Here is a 22,197-nt window from a genome sequence, read left to right as displayed (position 1 = left end):
ATCCATCTGTTCCAGGAGTTTTGTTATTTTTCATTTTTTTTAAAGAGTTTAAAATTTCAGACTGGGAGATATCATTATCTAAAAGAGATTTGGTATCATTGCTAAGTTTGGGAACTTCGCAATCAACAAGAACATTGTTTAGGTTAACATCAATTAGTGAATCATCTAGATTTCTATATAAAGATTGATAGAAGTATTTAAGGTTATCTAAAATTTCTTTCTGATTAACAATTGAATTACCTCTACTGTCAATGATTTTTGTTATATTTTTATTTACATAGTTTCTTTTTTCCAGAGCACAAAAATATTTTGTTGGTTTTTCACCATCCTCGATCCATTTACTATGTGTTCGTATCAATAGTCCTTCAAGCTCATATTTTCTTATATTTTCAAGTTCAACCTGAAGATCATTCAGTAAATTTCCATAAACTTGAAGATGGTGCATGTTAAACATCTCATGCATGAATTTAATTTGTTTTTGAAGAAGTTTTTTCTTTTCTTTTTTTCTCACAGGATTTTTTACTGGAAAAATAAATTGCAAACTCTCTAATTTTCATTTAGATAATTTCTAATAATTAATTGTCATAAATTGCTGGTGATCTGTATTCACCTACCAAGCATTCTACCTCAGTATCAGAAATAATTTGTTTGACCTTCTTAACAAAGTCAAGATCTTTCAACAGAGAATTATTAAAACGCCAAAAACCTCTTACTTTTGAAAAATTGTCAAATCTTAGTTGAAGTTCAATAATTGAATGTTCTGTTCTACAGACCCTGAAACGTGCTACTACCCCACACGCACGCTGCACGAACGGTACACGCTCGCTACACGGTTTGCACGAAACGCTGCACGGTTTACACGAAACGCTACACGGTTTGCACGAAACGCTACACGGTTTACACGAAACGCTTTGCACGAAAGGCTGCACGGTTTACACGAAAGCCTGCACGAAACGCTTTGTACACGATTCTCGCACGGTTTGGCCTCGATCTGGATTTTCTATTCGGAATCTCTCGGACTTTATTTCAATTATTACGGATTAATCAAAGATTAGTTAAGAATTGCAATCATTCAGATTAAGTTAAGATTAAAACTCGCTACACCAGTACTATATTAACAGATAAAATACTCAATGTTCAGTTGTAATTAATTCATAGTTGTCAGTGAGTATCTGATCCGCCCGGTGAAAAACTTATTATCGTCTGTGTACAAACCTTTTTTCGCTAGACTCTAAATAACACATTGAAAAAAATATCATGTTTGTAATTCATAATCTTTCACAGCATTTAATGTTTTTTCAATTATAATTTGATATTAAATATATAGTCGTTTTATTACTAACAAATCAACTCAGTTATTGATTTGAAAAAAAAAATGATTCAATTGCGTATGATTTCTGTAAACGGATTGACTTTCTTTTCTCTTTTTTAATTATTGATTGATTTATACATTTTTTGATTAATTAAAAAAAAAAGAATTCATTTAATGCATTCCAAAATAAAAAAGGAAATTCCTTGCGTCCCTTTTCTAGGTTTTAATGTTAAATACATTTAGGAAACATTTCGAAAACTCAATTCATTGGAAAGAGATAAATATGGTATAAGCTTTTTCTACACATTGTACCGTGAAGTGGATTTGCAACATGTATAATGAAACAAACTTGCAGGATTAATCCCTCATTTTTAAAACAAATCTTTTTTTTTTAATTTTTGACTTATGGAAAAATCCCCCATCTCTAAAACATTGATCATGCATTTCTTCAACATTATATACATGCAAACAAAGAGAAATGGGGGATTAATCCCCCATCTATTTAACAAACTGATGACCAAGGTTTTCAACATATCTATCCAAAAGAAAAGAAAGGGAGATTAACCTCCCATCCCCCCCCCCCCCCAGCTTATTGATGATAAAACAAGACCTACAAAACTGATGATCAGGGTTTTCAACCTATTTATATAAAAAAAGGGAAAGGAGAATTAACATGATTAATTCATCTTCTAATTGATTTATTATGATTTTTTCAACATATGTATACAAAAAAGAAAATGGGGGATTAATCCCCCATCTATTAAATGACTTGATGATCAAGGTTTTCAACATTTTATACAAAGAGAGAAAGGGGATTAATCCCCCATCTATTAAACAAACCAATGATCAAGGTTTTCAACATATTTTTACAAAGAAAGAGAAAGAGGGATTAATCCCCTATGTAACTGTTAATAAAACATACTTACAAAACTTTGATTATGGTTTTCAACATTATAAAAAAAAAAAAGAAATAAACATGTGGGATTCATATCCTATCTATTAATTAAACAATATAAAAGTTTTCGACATAATATAATAAAATAAAATGGGGATTAATTACCCCATCTCTTAAAACATTGCCATGAGGTTTCCTCACTGTGTACAAGGTGTCAAATCTTCAGCTTTAACACATACATGTGCTGTTAGTACATAAATGAATTATATTACAGCTACTGTAGTCTTGGTCCAGGTCCTCTACTTTCTGAATATGTGACTATCACTTAATCGATATACTTTTGAATTGCAAGGATTTGATTTTCAATGCTTATCGATAACTGGTCAGCTTTTATACATTTTCCACCAAGACTACCTTTCATGGAACAGATAATGTATTTTTTATCAAATGTTTGTTTATCTTTTTCATTCACTGTAAATGAGAGTTTCTGTGGTGCATGTGTGAAGTGTCCATCCCGTATCACCCCCACTGGTCTTTGACAGTATGTTAGAAAATCTTTATCCTTAATGGCAAAGTAAATCTTGCCCTTGGTATATTCTACCAGCACTACTTCTTTCTCTTCTGCTATGATTACCTGGTGAAAGAAATGCAAAATTTTAATTAGAAAAGCAATAAATTGAAAGTTTTAGAATTTGTTTTATGTTTTAAAATGTAACGTACAGAGGGGCCACTTGATTGATTCTCAACTTGTACACTTTCTGATCTTTTCATTTTCTTTGGTACTATGTCTTCAATCTATTTTAAAACATAAACAACAAGAGGAAATATATGTGTACATGTAAAAATATAATGACTTATTAATATGTGTGAGAAAAAAATTATAATAAAATCAATATTGAGAAAAGTTTTCAAATAAAATTTCATTTAATACATATTAGAAGTAAATAATCAACAATATCTTTCAAATAAGTTCTCATTTTCACGCAATCTTTTACAAAGTGCATCTACATTTTACAATATTTAACAACAATTTCAAACCTGTGAAGTGTCATTTTTTCTTTTAATGGAATGTTCGGCAACTGGAGCCTGGATTTAAAAGAAACATATACAATTTAATCTGATTTTAATTATTACATACGTTTTTTTAGTTATAAATGTATTGCGGTGCATGTGAGAGTCATGTGTAGCTGATGCTTTCAGATTCTTTGGCTTAGGTGAGCTAGTAAACCAAAGCAATATTTTTTTTCCACTCACCTTCTCTGTTGCTCTAGCACGTGCTGCAGCTTCTTCTGCTAGCTGACATCTGTCCTTTTCCTCTTTAAGTGATTTTTGTAAATCATCTATTTTAGTCTTTAGCAAAAAATAAATGGGAAAATTCAATAAAATGCATTTTGGTTGGCTAATAAGCAGTACAAGAGTACACGTCTGTGTGAAATGCAAATAATATCAGACCCAACTCACTCAAACATACAATACATGGCATGAGTAATCCATGTTGTACCCATTGGCCACACTACTCAAAGACACTTGATTTCTTATCTAATTGATGAATGAAGTTATGAAAAAAGAAGTAAATAAACACCTTATTTTATCTATCAGCTTAAACAATCACCTTAGGGCTTAGGACCTCTATGGTCTCATCATAGCCCCATATACACAGTAAAATTACCAGGGAAAAATCTAAATAATTAAGATGAGCTATAAATATAGATGTATACAGCAATGGTTAATCCACTTTCAGCTATAACATCAGAAATACTTCTGATTAACAATGACAATCCCACCTTTGATTTGTTGTCCAAGGCCTTCATCCTCTTCATTATACCAACATATTCGACCATTGTTTTCTTCAGTTGCTGTTAAAATAACAGTTACCTCAGTCTTTATATCTTTGAAGGACAGTTCATGATACCATCTTTTATATTTTGTATAATAACTTACAATGCATACATGTTTACATGTATCACCAGTGGTGTTATTTGATCAGTTTCTTTTAGCATTTTATTGGCATTAATATTTAAGGATTTAAATTCAGATGGTTGCAGGAAGTTACCTTAATACAAAGATATAGTTTTACAAGATAAATACTAACTTCTATTTGCTTTTCTTTAGTTTCCAGCTGCGTGTCTTTCAATTGTTTATCTTTTTCACTATCTTGCAATTGCTTAGTGAGGTGCTGATTCTCCTGTTTCAAATTCTCAAGATCTCTCTTTGAATCTCTGAGCTGTTTTCTGAGATCTTTCATTTCTTCTTTCAAGTTATCTTTATTACCTTCATTTGTTTCAGTCCTGATAAAATACATGTATCATAAATTAAAAAAAAATATTTAAATTCATTTACAACTGTTTATTAATGTAAAATACACTGGAATCATACTCTTGATTGTAATTAACTTTCAAATGTTAAAAATTTTTATAGCACAAATTTATCTATCCAGATTCAACTTTGTTCCCTATCTTAATTAAGTTCTAATATGAACAAAAGACAATATAATTCCTAGTAAACAGTGTTTTTAATTTATCTTAAGAAATTAATGACATATTAAATATTGCTTTTTACTTGAATAAAATAATTTTTGAGACCTTGGATTGTACACAGGAACTTCATCAGCTACTTCAACAGGCTCACTTCCACTGCTAAACAGAAGCAAATATTTAAAAAGATATCATCCATACAGTATGCAGCTGGTGGCAGAAACCATCTTAATGTTATCAATATTCCGATGGTCTAAAATTAAATAATCTTTTTCAGATTATTGACACATGCTTATTAAACATAACTGATCAGTTTGTCTTGTGTCTAGTCTTTCTGTCTGTCTGTTGAAGAGGAGAAACATTTTTTATACAAATTTTTCATAACTTGCACATACATGTATAAAGATTAAGAACTTTAATATCAATTAAAAGGAATAAAGTGCCCCGCCACAGCATGATACGCCCGTCAAATATTGTTCAATATTGTCATAAACAGTTTAGAGTGCAAGAAAATCATGTCAACCTTGATACAAGGATTTCAGTGTTTTTCCATTCCTTATAATATTTGTTTATACATCTCCTGTGATGTAAGCATTAATTATAACAAATATTATATTATAGATCCTCAGCTGGTTGTGTTAAAGCTTGACAAATGCCCATCTGCACCCCCCCCCCCCCCCCCCCCCCCCCAGCTTTCAGATTTGTGAGACATGATGCTCTGAATTAGTTGATATTTTCCAAAAATTAAATAAAAATATCATATTAAACAATATCAATTTAGTCTTAACAACTTAATCTATATCAAATTAATATTAAAAATAATAGGCTGGCTATCAAATGACATATGCTATAAACTGACAAGCAGTTCTGATGACTAATTCCCAAAGGATACAGATAAGAGCTGCTTGATCAGAGATCCTCTAACAGAAATGATTGAGACAGCTAGCCTCCCTACACTGAACTCATTAATTAATCTTTAATTGGATGCATGTCCACTCATTACTCCCAATGGATGAATGGATCTAAAGATTTTTTTTTTTATTTTGTTACAAAGATTAATAAAAAGAAGAAAAAAAACATGTGTAATCTTCATACAACATTTTTAATAAGGTTCCTGCATTACTCTTAGATTTGTAGGGACTATCTACCATAATTAAAACATTTTTTTTTAAATACCAAATTTTTTTTAGATTTAATGTCAGACTGGTTTTAAGCTGCAATTCATTCCAATATCCCCCCCCCCCCCGTATAATTAGTTTTAATTATATTATACAATATCAAATTAGGTATTATACAATATCTAATTAATTTATTATACAATATCAAATAAGTTTTAATTACTTTTCACCAAATCCATTTTAAAAGTTAAGCTAGCCAACTATTTAGTCCAACACGGCTGATTCTTTTTGTCCAGTTCCCAAGAGTTATAGATAACACCTACTTGATCAGAGATGCTCTACCAGTTAGCTCCTCACACTAAACTCATTAATTTCTCTCTAATTTGACGTGCAATTTTCTGTTATCAAATTCTCCTTAACCAGTGCTTGATAATTACACCCCTGGGAGAGGTGGAATTTCTCTTGTAACAATACAATTGTTATAGTGTGCTGTAAAGTATATAATGAAAAAAATAAGTATTTTCTTGATTTAACATTTTTTTAATAAGGATACTGCAACAGTCTTGCATTTTTTGGGATTGTGTAATCTAATAGTAAAAAGACATTTTTTTTTAATTTCACTTAAATTAAAGGTCAAAGTGACCTTGAAATAGTTCGCGACACACCTTCTACCCAGGATGCATAAATTGTCCAAGTTTGATGATTCCGAATTCAATAGTTTTCTAGTTATGAGTCAGACGATAATGATAAAAGACGCATGTAGAATCTTGGAAGCTTTCAAAAGTGTAACTTTGCTTAGTTTTTTGACTATGAAAAAATTAATATGAAGTCATTATTATATATTATTTTCATTTATTAACTTTGCTGCAATGCACAAGCTTTGAAACTGATTTTTCCTTGAATTAGGCCATGGCAAAAGGAGGGTTTAGTACTCTTTAGTTTTGAAATTGAAATTCATCACATTGATTTCTTTCATCTGATCATCCATTGTTTTGATTCACTTATTCTTGTAGTATTTGTCAATTGCCTCAGGCTGCAGATAGCAGATATTTGTTTACTCAATAATGATGTTATGGTCATGACTGCTTTTAAGAGAACCTCCAGCGAGTGAACTTAAATTCTGTTATAATTAGTGCCAGAATCTCAGTGGACAAACGTGAGAACCTTCCCCAATTCATAATGATCCCAGACAAGGCAGATGTTGGTAATCTTCCTTGCTTATCCAAATTATTGACAGCGTTGACTTTTGACATTGCAAAATGGCCTTACAGCCAGAAAAGTAACACCTATTAATAATTACAAGAAACATATTGACGCAAGCGTAAAAAAATCGGCCGCAAACCAATTGTCTCTTTTCTGAACAAGAAACTGAAATGCGTGATCTGTTGTTAATATATCTGATATTAATCTGTTAATATAACCTGGTGACATAAAACATTGCATGTGACATCGCAGGTGCGGATTTCAACAACTGAATCTTTCTCATACATAATTTGCGTTTAACGGAATATTTTACATTAATTAATAGTAAAACAAAACAGATATTTGGGACTTCTCTCTCTCTCTCTCTCTCTCTCTCTCTCTCTAGCAAATCCAAATGAGAGTGTTGAAACCCCAACAACCCCCTTTAGATCCACCACTGCATTTCTTCTTTCAGTTTCTTTGTTGTGGTGTTGAGATGTGGCGGGAAAATGCTTGGCACATTGTAAAACGCGCTTAATCCTCGTTTGTTGGAGCAAAAATTTCGTAACAACCTGTATTTTGTCTTTTAAGAAGTCAAAACTTTTTTTAATTCCCATATGAAATGTTTATTTTACGCATTTTAAAACAAATATAATAAATCCTGTTTAAACTGAGAAAGTAACGTTGATTATATATATATCTCGGTCTTTGCTTTAGATAATGCCAAACACGTGTGCTGATAGGATTCTCCGCACTTCAAAATCCGTCAATCAGTGTTCGATCAGATAAAATATTTACCCCATTATTTATTCATTTTTCCAATTTTATAATTATTGAGCATTTTTTGTTAAACATTTAGACACTCTTGATTAATATTCTATATGAATGTTAAATACTTTTATTTGTTTTAGCTCTGCAGAAACGCACGGCTACTTAAAACTTTCATATCAAATAACCGACCGCCTCCTGGCGGCCGGTAAAAAAAGCAACCTATGCACTGGTTGATTAAAGAAGAGGGCAGGGGTTCATGCCTCTCCTTTGTAACCCCAAAAATAATAACAAGATTAATAAATAATTTTCTCGTTGTGTGAATTTGTGTTTGATATACATAAAGCAAGAAAAAAAAAATTGTTCTAAAAACCTAAATCCCGACAGCTTCTGATGGTTTCGTCCCCTAAGCCCTCACCCAAGATCTCCAACTGGTTTATCCATCTCCCTTTTTGAAGAATTTTGTATCCGTCATTGCTATTATTCAATATACTGATGTACACCAGAAATGGCACTGTCATTAGCTAATTTTTACTTACTTTTGCTGAGATTTCCTTTTTGTAGCCTGACTGACAGTTGTTTTTTCATTGATCTTTCCACCACTGAAATAAAACAAATCTGATCATAATAAATTAAAAAAAAAAAAAAAAAGAGCACCATGTTCATCACTGTTAAATAGATACACTGTAGATGAAGCGAAATTCATTACTTTTCTTACCAGCTAAGAAGAGTTTTATATTTTTATCTTTTTTTAAGTGAGAGGGGTGGGTGAAGGAATTTTTTAGATTATTCTATTGCATAATGTATGTAATTTTCATTTCAATAAAAACAATGAAAATCCTAGAAGAAAAATGCAATCATCTTCTTAACACGCCCTCCCCCATTATGTAAAGCATTTTTGGAAAAAAGTAGAAGAGCTGTGGCCCTTTTCACAAAAAATTTTACGCCTAAGACTACTATCCTCCCCATTTTACAACAAATATATATGCTGCAAAATCTCATTTTTCTATTACATAAACTAAATTTTTTATGATTTCATTGTAAATAATTATTTAGAAAAAAAATATCTTTATTCAATGAAAAAAAATACAGAGTTTTGAAGTTTTAGTCTTAGTCGTAAGATTTTTTTTGTGAAAAGGGCCACTGATTGTTACTTGTAATATTAATCAGTTTTGATTATGGTTACTTTTAATTCTCAGTGTATTTGATACTAAACAAATAAAAATACTCTATACTACTGGTGTCATAAAACATTATGTTGTATAACTGATAACGTCTTTATTCATATACATTTTTTGCCATGTTTCACATTCATTGTTTTCTAAATTTGACATAAATTTCTCATTTTTTCTGTTTATTTACAAACAAATGATTATATGGACTGCTTACTACATCACTCGCCAAATTGTTATTGCAGTAAAATATTCTATCCCGAGTTCTCATTATCAATGTGATGCATGCTTATTTAATAATTACCTTAGGCATGAGCTCCTAAATTCTTCCGGGGTGATTTTTCCAGTGGAGAGTTTTTTCAAGAGCGTAATTTTTTCGCTATTATCTTTGACTTTTGTAAAGTTGGCAAAACAGTATTGGGTACATTTTTCCGATTTTTTCTGCCCCTTTATTTTATAATTTTCAAATGCATCAAAAACATCAGTGATTGGATTCCAGACGTCATCATCATAAGCCGCAAGGCTAAAGTGAACTTTGTAAGAATTCTTCAACTCCACTTTCTAAAAAAAAAAAAAAGCGAGTTAATCATTTTAGAAAATAATATATTGTATACAAAGACTGTTTTTCTGTTTTTTTTTTTTTTTTTTGGAGGACAGTGTTTACGCCTGCATAAGTTGTGCTTGAGTAATGGATTATTTATAAACCCGTGTTTGACAGACTGGATTAGAATCATATACTGACCAGCAGGATGTCTTGTGTGAAGCGAGGTCAGTATAGCAAGTGGAAATTTATGATTGCTTGCTTTCATGTATAATGGGATTGATTAAAATAACAAGACAAGGGGGGAATGATAATTGTGAGATTAGCACAGTCATTATCGGTGTCAAATTTATGACTCTGAAACAATGAAATGGAGGAGTCCAACCAAAGTTTATTTATATATTTTAAGATCTAATCAACAAATACTTGTTTATATACTGTTTGGCAGTTTTAATGAAATAGAATATTTCATACTAAATATTTTGATCATATGTATACATGTAATATCTAAATTCATTGTGCCCCCCCCCCCTTGAAAAAAAAATAAATAAACAAAAAAAAAAACATTATCATTTGACAGCTAATGAAAAGATTCCTCTCTATCATTGATAATAATTGATATGGATTGTTTATTTACAGGTTTATTGACATATTTACAACTCAGGCAGTAATAGTAAATGGCATCCATTTCTCACTAAGACCAATTTTTCTCATGTGTTCTCTGGCCATGGTCATTTCTAATCTCTTACTCCCTGGTCATGCTGGTTTCCCACACAAATCAATGAAAATATTCACTTTCAGCTTTAAGATCTTTATCTTACCCAATAAACAAATGGAAAAAATGTTAAAGAAACAAATTGTGAATTCAAGCTTGCTCTCTAATTTTTGAAACTCAGAAAGGCTGCGTTGTATGTTATGATTAAAGAAATGGGCAAATGGTTTGAGGTAAATGTAAGATTAAAAAAATATATTATAGGAAGAGTCCCGGTGTAATAACTTTTAAAACACACAAAGGCCTCCTGTCATGAATTTTAATTCTTTCGTTTCTGTATTGCACATTGAACAACACGGACCTTCACATTTACATGTGTTAGTGATTTTGTTTTGGGATGTGACTGGACATATACATACAAATATAAGCCAGATTGGGGTCGGGTGGGGTGGGGATGGGTGGGTGGTGTTTCATAACAATTTCATTGTGAATCACCACAAGGAACTCTAACAGGCCATCCTGCTTTTCCTTGATTTTAATTTTCTCAACATCTGTCAGCTTTAATTTTTTGTGACTTCTTCACACCGCTTTACCGCTATCATTTACTATGTTATCTCTATTTTTTAATACATCGTTTCCGCAATTTTTAAATGGTTAAACTTAGCATCAAACAGTTGTCAATCGATATTTACCTTTATTATATACCCAACTGTTTGTCACTCAGTTTTACTGTTGAATTTACGCAATCACGAGACAATGTGATCCGACGTTCCGGATCACCACACTGTGGTTTTCTGAATCCATATCACCCCTCTCTGAAACTGATGACGTAGTACACAGATAAATGACGTTTTTATTCTCGCGCATCAAAAAGTTCCTTGACAAAATGGTTTGTTTAATGGATAAAAGTTATGTAATTGATCCAAAAAGTTTTTTTCTTTTTTCATATTTTGCTAGTTGTTAAGAGGTATATAATAAATTTATCATTATAACAGTAACTTGATCCGAAGAGTCGTATCACGTCTCGTTGACAGGCGCGGATCATCAGATCAAACTCGACGCTTCGCGTCTCGTTTGATCTGATGATCCGCGCCTGTCAACTTGACGTGATACGGCTCTTCGGATCAAGTTACTGTTATAATAATATATATGTATTTCCTAACAAAATTCTAGTCAATAGTAATATGACCTCACGGAGCGATTAAAATTTAATGAATTTCGCAGTTCACAGGGGTAGGTCATAGGTTTTAGAAGTCATAAATTTTATACCTGGTTAAGGAAAGAAGTACATGTTTAATAAATCGCGGAAAAGCAAAAAGCTTTAATAGTGGAAAAGCAGTTTAATTTGTGGTGGAAAAACAGTATATTTTTCGCAGAAAAGCAATGTGGAATTGCAGAAAATTGAAAATGCGTTTTAACCCCCCTTTTCCACACACACACACACACACAAAAATGGAAATCTGTCCTGAATGAAAATATATAGTAAATTAGCTCATACATAAGACAGCATGTAATAAATTGTGTGATTAATAATCCGAACAACTGCATGCGTATACCAAAGCTACTGTAAATTTGAGATTAGTAATATTTTAGCTTTCTTTTTTCATTAATTTAATTTGGTCTCTGTCTTTTAATTAGTCATCCACAAATAAAATGCACATGCCCTACGCCCTTATGTGCACAAATAGCTCTTCTTAATTTATTAAGATTGATGTTTATTGTGAAGGGAATAAATTAAGCAAATTTTAGATGAATTTAAGATATTTTTATCAGGTTTATTTCAAATATTTATCTTTCTATGATAATGAAATTGCTCTAGTTATTATGAAACAATGAAATATATTACATGTAATAACATTTGAGGGTGCTAATGTAAATTTAGTTGATATGTAGGTGAAGAGGGTGAAATATTGTAAGCCTGAATTTTTAGGCAAAAAGTATTACTCGTATGTATTGTAAGTCATTCATTTGGAATGTTGCTGCTACAAGTGCACCAAACTCGCACCATCAATTCCATTGTGACATAACTGAGGTCAAAAATATTGCAAACTATTTTTTTCAAAAATGATCTTTAAATAAAAAAAAATGTGGCAATTCATCAGAAAAATAATGTAAATTTAAGATATGAATAAGAATGTAATTTTTGAGAATTCATGAGGTACATGTACATGAACTACAATGCTTCACGCCTGCATATTTATCATGAAACATTATCGCGCTTCATGAAATATGCTGGCCTGATGTGTCGTAGTTCGACATGTGCCACACGAATTCTCAAAATTAAGTATTCAAATACATGAAGTTTTCATTTGTAATTCAAGGATAGGTTGCATTAAAAAATATAAATGTTAGAAAATAATGAAGCATGTGAATGCATGCAGACATGGATGCAAGTTGCCCTGTATGCAAGTTATAAAGTTCAAATTATAAATGATTTTTGTTCTGTTGAACTGCCTGGTAAATTTGAATCTTAAAACAAAAGAAATCCCATTTTCTAGTATAATAATTACTCAATCTCATGTTGACTGCGAGTTGCATTTTTACAGTAGCAGATATCCATTTTGACAGGTGTAGGCAGGTATACATTATGCTCTAGTTTTCAGCTACTGAACAAATTTTAACCTATTTCAGTATATTAATTCGCAAAGGGAATAAATCAGCCTTGATGCATTCATTGTAAGACAAATAAGTTAGAACATTTAGGAGTTATTAAAATTTGATTGTTTATAATGTTTTATCCCAACCGAGCAAAAAATCAAATAATTTTAAAATTTCTCGACGTTGTTTGAAATATATTAATTATTAAATACAGACAATAAATTAAAATAGCTGATGAGTACTTTTTAGAGGCATATCCAGACTTGAAATATGTCTTGTCCATTTAATAAAGATTTTTTTATTGAAGGATCTATAACTGACTAAGTTCTATCTTACTTTAGATTGATTACACGTCAAGATTTAGTTCTCTGTGTTCATCCTATATTTTGATGTTGTTTTATTTGCGAATTAAAATGCATACTAAGAGATATACCCAACTATTTAAATTATAAATTTATAATGAATGAAAATAACTGAAATTCAAACCATTAAAAATTGAAAATGTCTGAACTTTTAGTATATTGAAGCAAAGTACTTACAGATTTATTGAGGATTGCCCCTATCTCAGACCTCCATCTCGTAGAAATGTGTTTCTGTGGCTTTCCTGCATGCTTTTCCTTGTTTTTTAAAAAGCTTGTATGGAAGAAGATAACTTTCTCAGAGAAAGACAATTCCTGGGAGTTTTCATGTAGTTCATTGTGCTTATAGGATAAGGAAAGAGCCTGAGCTTCAGTGAGATTTGTGTAAATGTCCATGTACACATATTTGTAAACCTCACTATTTTCCCCTGCCAATTGCTTTAAAGCAGCAACTGTATGGTTTCCTCCCAAAATCTCCACAGACTCATGGTTTGGAATCGACATTTTAGAGATGTCCGCTTTTGTGGAGGCTAATCCTATGAGGACCGTGTATGGCTGGAATGATTTTTGAAATGATTTCACAAGATCTTGGACATGTTTGTCACTAATAGCTCTTATGGAGTGTCCATCTTTTGGTGGAATCAAATTATCAATGTGAACTTTCACATGAGCTGCTAAAAATATATATGAATCAAATATTTTAAAAATAATGAGTAATTTGACTAATTGAAGGTTTTGGGCATTATAATTCAACAAAAGACATAAACAGAACATATTTACACAGCCAATCATAGGGAAAAAAATGGTAAAAAATAAATTAAAAATTATAAAAACTTAAAATTCTGATTAGAAAAGTATTTAAAAGTCTAGAATTATTTGAGAATGATTTTTTTAAGGATTTTTAATTACCTTTCAAATTCTTCTTAATCATTTCCATATCAAGACTTCTGAATATAATTTCATCTTGATCCTCACTTTCACAATTTTCTTCATTCTTCTCAACTTCACTCAAATCCATATCTTATTTAATGGTTTGAAGTTACTGAATGGTCAGTTATTTACTTGGTAATGGAGCATAGCTCAGATGCAGATTCTTATCAAAGAGAAATAATGCAACGCATGCGTGATCTTATCAGAAGATGGTCTTAACACCATGATTTAAAAAGCACTTGACATAGTCCAATATGAAAGGAACATGAATAATTTAAGAAGATTCAACCCTATTTCCAAGAAATGGCAACAAAATACATGTGAAAAAATTGGGTTAACATTCTATGATTTAGGTCTTTTTGATGAGATTTATGAAAACCAGAATCTCGGGGAACCATTGGATTGCTTAAAGATCATAGGAGACGGAAATTGTTTATTTCGGTGTCTTGCCTGTGTAATTTGTGGTGATGAAGAAAAACACCATTATTTTAGACAAATTATTACATCTTTTATTTCTGAGAGGAAGGAAGCAGTATATAATAATGAGTATCCAAAGGAGTACTTGGAAAGAAGTCGTATGCGAGAACGTGGAATTTGGGGAACAGAAATAGAGCTACATTACTCTGCTTTATACTTCAACATAACCATCTATGTTTATACCAAGTATGGACCAAAACATGATTGGTTAGAGTTTAAACCTGCATCTCAAACAAATGGCAAAGCTATTTATCTTTATCATAGAGATGGCAACCACTATGATGTTGTTAGATCCGTTTCCAAACCTAATGATTCAATTATATTGTGTACACCGGGTTTTGAAGAAGAAACAGTGATACTTACAGAAGATTCTGACACACAAGAGGATTCTTCTGTGGTAAGTAAAATTTGAATTTCTTTAGTCTAATCCAGTAAAACTACATGTGTAATATTCTTGAGAATATGAAAATAAAAATAGGTGCTGCAGCAGTGGAATCATTGGCATACATGTACAACATATAGAGTTATAATTTCTATACACTGCCCCATTATGGCCATAGTCTTTAAAATATACAGTGTATATATTTTATGATTTAATGTAATTGCACAAAGAACCATTCCTAACTGCTTATTAGAGAATAAGCATTGGATACAGGTGTTTCATATTTTTTTATTATTATTATTATTATTTTTTCAATTTAAAGCTATGTAGAGGCTATCTTTGCTATAAAAAAAAAAACAAACTAATATTTCAAGAGTGAGTATTGAGTATACATGATATATTATTTTCGTTCACATAAAAATTTTCACCGATTTGGTACTTGAATAACCTCACGTTTCTATAGTAAAATTGACTAAATTTGCCCGTTATTAAAATGTGGAGTCGGAAAATAAATTAGTTATTGTTTTAAATTTTTTATCTCTTTGAAACGCAATTGATTTAAGTTGTGTAATTTACATAAAAGTCCTATCTTTTTATAAAGTAATGAAACAAATAGATCTTTTTAACATGTTCAATTTTGGTTATCTGAATATCACAAAATGTGTCATATATGGCTTTAATTATTTTATTTAGAATTAAAATATTGTATTCTTTAAATTATTAGTTCAATAAATGTATTTTGTAGACTGTAAAGAAAATACAACTCATTGAAAAAAAAATATCAGAATCAAGCTGAAAACTGTTTTTCTGATAATATGTTTGTATTTAGTATGTATTTAAAAAAACAGGAATGCATACATATAATTCATAAATTGGGAAAATATGATTGAGGTTCGTGTAAAATATGTTTTATGACATAATAATGTGTCCCTAAGAAAATTAATTTTAAAAAATTGTCACGAAAGCTTAATCTCTGGCCCCAAGACCATAAACTGAGAACAGACTTAAGTCAAAATTTTGATTTTTAATATCTTGAGTTTTATTTAGTGCATTTGATTAAAAATTTGCAATTTTACATAACATTTAAATTCAAATATATGATAAAAATTTTGTTTTATTATCAAAATTATTTCAAAAGTTATATTGGTTTAAAATTTTTACTTAAGTCTGTTCTCAGTTTATGGTCTTGGAGCCTGAATACTTAAATGATAAGCGTTTGAATGAGAAACTTTAATTGCTCAAACAGAAACACATAAATTTGTAAACACTAATTTTCAGTTGTCTGCGATCAATTATATTAATATAAACAACATTGGTGTTCACAACATTTATGGGAAATCTTATCAGTGGGTCTAGCACCATATGGATACCACCTACAAAGCATCTCTTTAAACCTTATCATTATAATCATACCAGACTAATTGACTCAAAAGGAATTGTAATAGCCACATTAGCTGTTATCAAGAGAAATTACAATTAAGACAGGGATATTTCACATTAAAAAAGATAGAAATATCAGAGAAAAGAAAATATATATCCAACAGATATCAGTCAAGTTTTTATCATTTTTTTAAAATTTGCATTTCAGATCAACTTGTCTGATTTTCTCAAGGCAATGAGTTTTGAGGATGAAAATGGAAGTTCAAATATGATAGAGGACAATGCTTTAGAAACCTCTAAGACTGACCCATTTGAGTTTGAAGATGAGGTATTTTTTAAAGATATAATTCATTGAATAACTATAGTAAAATGTACTTTAAATTTTGACTAAGTATTTAGAAATAATTTTATTCAAGTATTTTTTAACTAACATTAAGAAAGAAAGTACATGTAATTACATTAATTAATTGTCCCATTGAATTATTTATTGAGCCTTCTGTTGTAAGATTTCAGTGTTATGATCCTTCGAATTAAATGTCAATATGTCATAGTAATATGTCAAAATTAAAATTTTAATATTTTTTTTGCAGGATTTCCTCTCCTACTCCACAATACCAACAAAACTCACCTCAACACCTAAGAAATCAAAGCTGAAACCTTTGAAAGTTGAAATAGAAAACTCTGACACTGGAATCATGGTAAAAATTTACAATAATATTGTATCTAAGATTCCCTTATTCTGCAAATTTCTTTTATTTAGTTTTAAACTTTTTTTGTATGAACTATATGCATTTTTTATTCAGGATGTATCAAGTGACATTGGGCAAATATCTAAAAACAGTGACATAAGTATTTGCAACTCAAGTTTTGAGGAAGCTCTTAAAAACATTAAACCAAGGAAATATGTATCCAAAAAGCACAATAATTTACTCCTAAGAAAAGCTCTGAGAGACATACCACTGGCTATATCAAAAAGGAAAAGATGTCGCAAATACTGCCTCAAAACTATCAGTGAAAAAATAATGGAGAGTATGCGATACAAATTCTGGACAAAGCAGTTTGAACAACGAGTAGAATGGTTCATTGATAAGATCTCAGAGAGCAAAAAGAATCAACACTCCATTTGTTTCCAAATTGAAAGTGGAAAAACTGTTTGTGGTTCTTGTTTTCAATTTCTTTTGAGAATGAACCGCAATTTTTACTACACATGTCTTAAAATGGCAAATGATGGAAAAACTGCTGCTGGGTATCGAAATACAAGAGGTTGTGGAGTGGCAAAAGAGGGTGCTATAGTTTGGCTGAAGAACTACGAATTCTTCCATGCTGACAGAATGCCAAACAATGGTGACATGATGCTTCCATTCAAAACTAAAAAAAGAGATATTTACAACATGTATGTCAATGAAAAAATTGAATGCTTGGAAAGATCTATATTCGATGCACTCACAGTCAGTCAGTCTGCATTTTATGACATTTGGAAAAATGACTTTCCCCATTTAAAGATAAAACAGGTAAGTTTTTTTAAAAACATACCTTGAAAAATGGAGAGGAAAATTAAAGTAATTTGTAATTAATTACATACATATATATATATTAACCTGTCAACAACATTATTTTTATTGGGATATTTTCTTTTCATTTTAGACCAACTCATTTTCCAAGTGTTCCACCTGTGTACACATCGAAAGGGAGCTGGAAAAAACACGTGATCTTTCTAAGAGAACAAAATTGAAACAAATGATGCGTGTCCATAATCAGAGGCAAATGTGAGTGTTTTTACATTAATTAAGAGTGCTTGTAAATTAATATCTTAAAGATATGGATTCTTTCAATTGTGAATTTTTTCTACCATTTTGCAATATTAAAATTACACCTTTGCACACTCACCCACAATTGCACAAACACACTCACACAAACATATGACATCGTCTTGATCCATTCTAATTATCTAATTATTTGATGATTGTTAATGGTATTTTCAATTGATTTGATGAAACATAAGAATAATTATACCTACATTTTCTTTTACCTAAAGGACCGAAAGAAGATATTACTACAGAAAAAGAGATATTGCAAAAAATTATCCCCAGAAGCACATGAGCATCATTATCGATGGCATGGATCAAAGTGAGTTGAATAAGCTTTCCGTATTCTAAATTGAATTTCTTTATTTGTATACTTAAAAATTAAATTGATCAATTGACACTTTTGTTCTGTTTATTTTTCAGGTAAGACGAATTTGCCACATTTCACTGGAAGACTTATGAAGGTAATAGCAAAAACATTTTAAAAAGAGGGGAAGGAAAAAAAAAATCCAGCAAACTGACAAGTAACATTAACTTTGGATTTAAGATACTACTTCTCTAGAAAAAGCTTTTCATTTATTTGCCTCCATATATTTTTAAGTTTTAGAACAAAATACAAAATGCTTCGTTATTAATTGGTTAGAATAATCTATACTATTTATGCAAAACGTATGTCATTGACTTTCCTTGGCTTTTGAAATTTCACATTATTTTTCATTTGTTAGGGAATAGACCCAAACAGCTTTCTGAAAACCCATGTACAAGGAGTACTAAACCACGGGATGGGAACATTTGATGTTTATGTTGACATCAATGAATACTGTCATGACTCGAACTTGGTGATGAATGTTATTTTAAAGACAATTCACAATGCCATTTCAAAGGCAAGATATATGATATGACGCTTTAGACAGCATTTAGAAAGATGTTTAATTAATTATGAGCTTGATGTGATTTTATTTATCTTGGAAAACTTAAATGATTCTAAATAAGTTCGATGTAAAATATGTCTATTTTCAGGATGGATACCTGCCACAGAGGCTGTACATCCAAGCCGATAATTGTGCAAGAGAAAATAAAAACAGATTTGTGCTAGGGTTTTGTGAATTATTGGTTAGACTATCAATATTTCATGAGGTACGTGCACACTATGCATAAATTAATGAGACAAAAGTACAGAATACAATTCTTAATTCATCTTGATGCTACTTTGAGAACAAGTTTAAATGGTATCCTTTGTTAATATTAAGTTAATTTTCAGGTGCATTTGTCCTTCCTCCATGTTGGACACACCCATGAAGATATTGATGCGGCATTTTCACAGTTAGCCATGCGACTAAGAAGATCTGAAGCCGAGACTATGCCAAAACTGTTAAATATCTTAAATGGAGCCAAACAATTAAGAGGCCTTTTTGACATAAAATCATGGCTGCAACCACATTTACGTGAAATCAAGCATCATTCTAAACCACTTCATTTTAAATTCAGTAGAAATGAGGCCCAAAAAATCACAATGCAGTACAGGACCAACAGCAATAGGACATGGAAAACAACTGAAGAAGAAGGAATATTGAATGGCATTCCACTCGGTGAACCTCGTATTCTTCTGCCAAGCAATTTCCACAAGATAGACCTACCAAACATCAGAAACAACATTCAGAAACACCAGTACAACATGTCAGATGAAGGGCAGTTTAGATGGTGGATATCCTACTTAGAATATCTACAGGTAGTCAAAGATGATGAGCGTTCACTAAATGACTATGCTCTTGAAGGAGCCATTTGGCTGTTGCCACAGCTAGAAGGCAAACAAAGAAAATCTGAAGAGGTTTTAGTAGAGATCAACAGCCATCTACTTGAAATGCTAGACAAGGAATTAGATGATTATAAGGTACTATTCTGTGTTCTTTCAGATTATTTCTTTTGTTTTACTAGCAATTAAATGTTATGGAATATTTTTTGCAATTAATAATTATCAATTTCTTATGTACTATAATCTTTATACCACTTCTTCTTCAGTCTTACTGATATGATGTTTATCTGGAATATTTCAAAATTTGAAAGAAAAAAATTGATAGATTTATTTATCAGATTATCTTATTTTAGTGAATTGTCCACCTGATGTATTTTGCAGTCTATGTAAAAATTATTTTTGCAAGATTACATCTTACTTTTAATTTAATTTTTAATGATATTTCCAAACAGGTTTGTTTTTGGGCAAGTTTGTGTTTTAGGTTATCATGTCAAAGGGGAAGAAAGAGGACAAGAAAAAGAAGATTGGGAGGAAAGGAAGATCTGACAGAAAAGATAAAGACAGTTCTTGAATATCATAGCTGTATATAGTGAAGCTTAAAGATTGTATATCAAGAGCTAAGGTCAATGTCCTTGTACATACAGTAAACTTATTTAAATATGCATTGTTTAAAGATAAGGGATTAATTCACCAAGTCTATATCTTTGTAGTACATAAAAACAAACAAAACAAACATGCTTCATACAAGCTGTAGGTGATTCATCCAAAAGTTCCTAGGCTATTTCTTTATCCGCAAAGCCATTTTTATGTATATACTTCGTAGAAAAATGTCTTTAAAGATTGGGGATTAAATCAATGGGTCTGTTTCTTTGTACATAATTTTAGAAATATTCAATATTTAACACAAAAATCTGTTTCATTGTACAAAATATTGGAAAAAATCATGAGTTTAGAGACGGGAAAATCTCCATTGTCTATTTGTATATATTTAAAAGAAATTTATTTTATGGAAAGATCGGAAATTTATTCTCCCAAAAACTCGTTTGTATTTATGCATTATTCAAGATAAGGGCTTAATACTCCAGATGTACTTCATGGTATTAATATATAGATGGGGGATTAATACCCCAAGTGTATTTCTTTGTCCGAATACATAGTCAAATGTGCATTTCTTAAAGGTGGGGGATTAATACCCGAAATTATTTCTTTATACGAATACATTGTCAGATGCATTTCTTAAAGATAGGAGTTAATACGCAAAGTTTTTTGTTTGTCCAAGTAAATAGTCAAATGTGCATTTCTAAAAGATAGGGGATTAATATACAAAGAGATATTAAAGGTATAAATTTGTAAAAATATATTTAGCCAATTGAGCATTACTTAAAGATGGGGGATTAATACCCCAAGTGTATAACTTTGTACAAATAGATTGTCAAATGTGCATTTCTTCACCCCAAGAGTAAAGATGGGGTATTAATACCCCAAGTGTATTTCTTTGTACAAAAAAAAAATAATTAAATGTGCATTACTTATAGGTGAGAGGTTAATTAATACCCCAATTTTTGTTTGTTTGTCCGAATACATAGTCAAATGTGCATTACTAATCAAATGTGTATTACTTATCAAATGTGCATTCCTTGTCAAATGTGCATTACTTAAAGATTGGGGATTAATACCCCAAGTGTATAACTTTGTACAAATAGATAGTCAAATGTGCATTTTTTACCCCAAGAGTAAAGATGGGGGATTAATACCCCAAGTGTATTTCTTTGTACATATACATGATCAAATGTGCATTACTTAAAGATGAGAGAGTAATTACCGATAATACCCCAAAGGTTTTTTTTTGTTTGTCCGAATACATGGTAAATTGTGCATTACTTAAAGATGGGGGATTAATACCCCAAGTGTATATCTTTGTACAAATACTTAGCAAATGTGCATTACTTATCAAATATGTATATTACTTAAAAATTTGGGATTAATACCCCAAGTGTTTTTCTTTGTACAATTACATAGTCAAATGTGCATTGATACTTAAAAATGGGAGATTAATTAATACCCCAAGTGTATATCTTCGTACAAATACAAGTTTTCAGATGTGCCTTACTTGTTTATAAAGATTGGGGATTAATACCCAGAGTTTTTTGTTTGTCCAAATACATATCAAATGTGCATTTCTTAAAGATGGGGGATTAATACCCCAAGTTCATAACTTGGTACAGATACATAGTAAAATGCTCATTACTTTATTATTGCGGATCAATTTGTCAAGTACTGATGTGCAATAAAGAGCTTGTCATCATGATTATTACTGAGAAGGAAAATATAGGAGTCAA

The 22,197-nt window shown here is 30.9% G+C and overlaps 3 protein-coding genes across 3 annotated transcripts; 2 read left to right on the top strand and 1 right to left on the bottom strand.

The window, feature by feature from the left end:
• Positions 1–2,532: 2,532 nt before the first annotated feature.
• On the bottom strand, positions 2,533–14,168 carry LOC133198092 (uncharacterized). Its single transcript, XM_061334238.1, has 10 exons — positions 14,041–14,168; positions 13,312–13,805; positions 9,226–9,482; positions 8,289–8,351; positions 4,790–4,843; positions 4,300–4,495; positions 3,926–4,063; positions 3,462–3,557; positions 3,246–3,293; positions 2,533–2,841 (listed from the first exon to the last, which is right to left on the bottom strand). Exons 1-10 carry the CDS (start codon positions 14,147–14,149, stop codon positions 2,533–2,535), a joined length of 1,764 nt encoding a protein of 587 aa, XP_061190222.1. The 5' UTR covers positions 14,150–14,168.
• A 158-nt stretch (positions 14,169–14,326) lies between these two features.
• Positions 14,327–17,315, top strand: LOC133198091 (uncharacterized). The gene is made up of 4 exons (XM_061334237.1): positions 14,327–14,935; positions 16,509–16,628; positions 16,891–16,998; positions 17,238–17,315. Exons 1-4 carry the CDS (start codon positions 14,327–14,329, stop codon positions 17,313–17,315), a joined length of 915 nt encoding a protein of 304 aa, XP_061190221.1.
• LOC133198638 (uncharacterized) lies at positions 17,145–20,436 on the top strand. The gene is made up of 8 exons (XM_061334681.1): positions 17,145–17,811; positions 17,945–18,066; positions 18,336–18,427; positions 18,529–18,569; positions 18,831–18,989; positions 19,126–19,242; positions 19,367–19,996; positions 20,340–20,436. Exons 1-8 carry the CDS (start codon positions 17,323–17,325, stop codon positions 20,427–20,429), a joined length of 1,740 nt encoding a protein of 579 aa, XP_061190665.1. The 5' UTR covers positions 17,145–17,322; the 3' UTR covers positions 20,430–20,436.
• The last annotated feature ends 1,761 nt before the right edge of the window (positions 20,437–22,197 follow it).

The sequence above is a fragment of the Saccostrea echinata genome, unplaced genomic scaffold (assembly GCF_033153115.1).
Source record: "Saccostrea echinata isolate AGI-Se365-2 ecotype Australia unplaced genomic scaffold, CSIRO_AGI_Sech_v1 ptg000033l, whole genome shotgun sequence".
In the NCBI taxonomy this organism is placed as follows: domain Eukaryota; kingdom Metazoa; phylum Mollusca; class Bivalvia; order Ostreida; family Ostreidae; genus Saccostrea; species Saccostrea echinata.
This window is presented reverse-complemented; position numbering and strand designations above follow the sequence as displayed.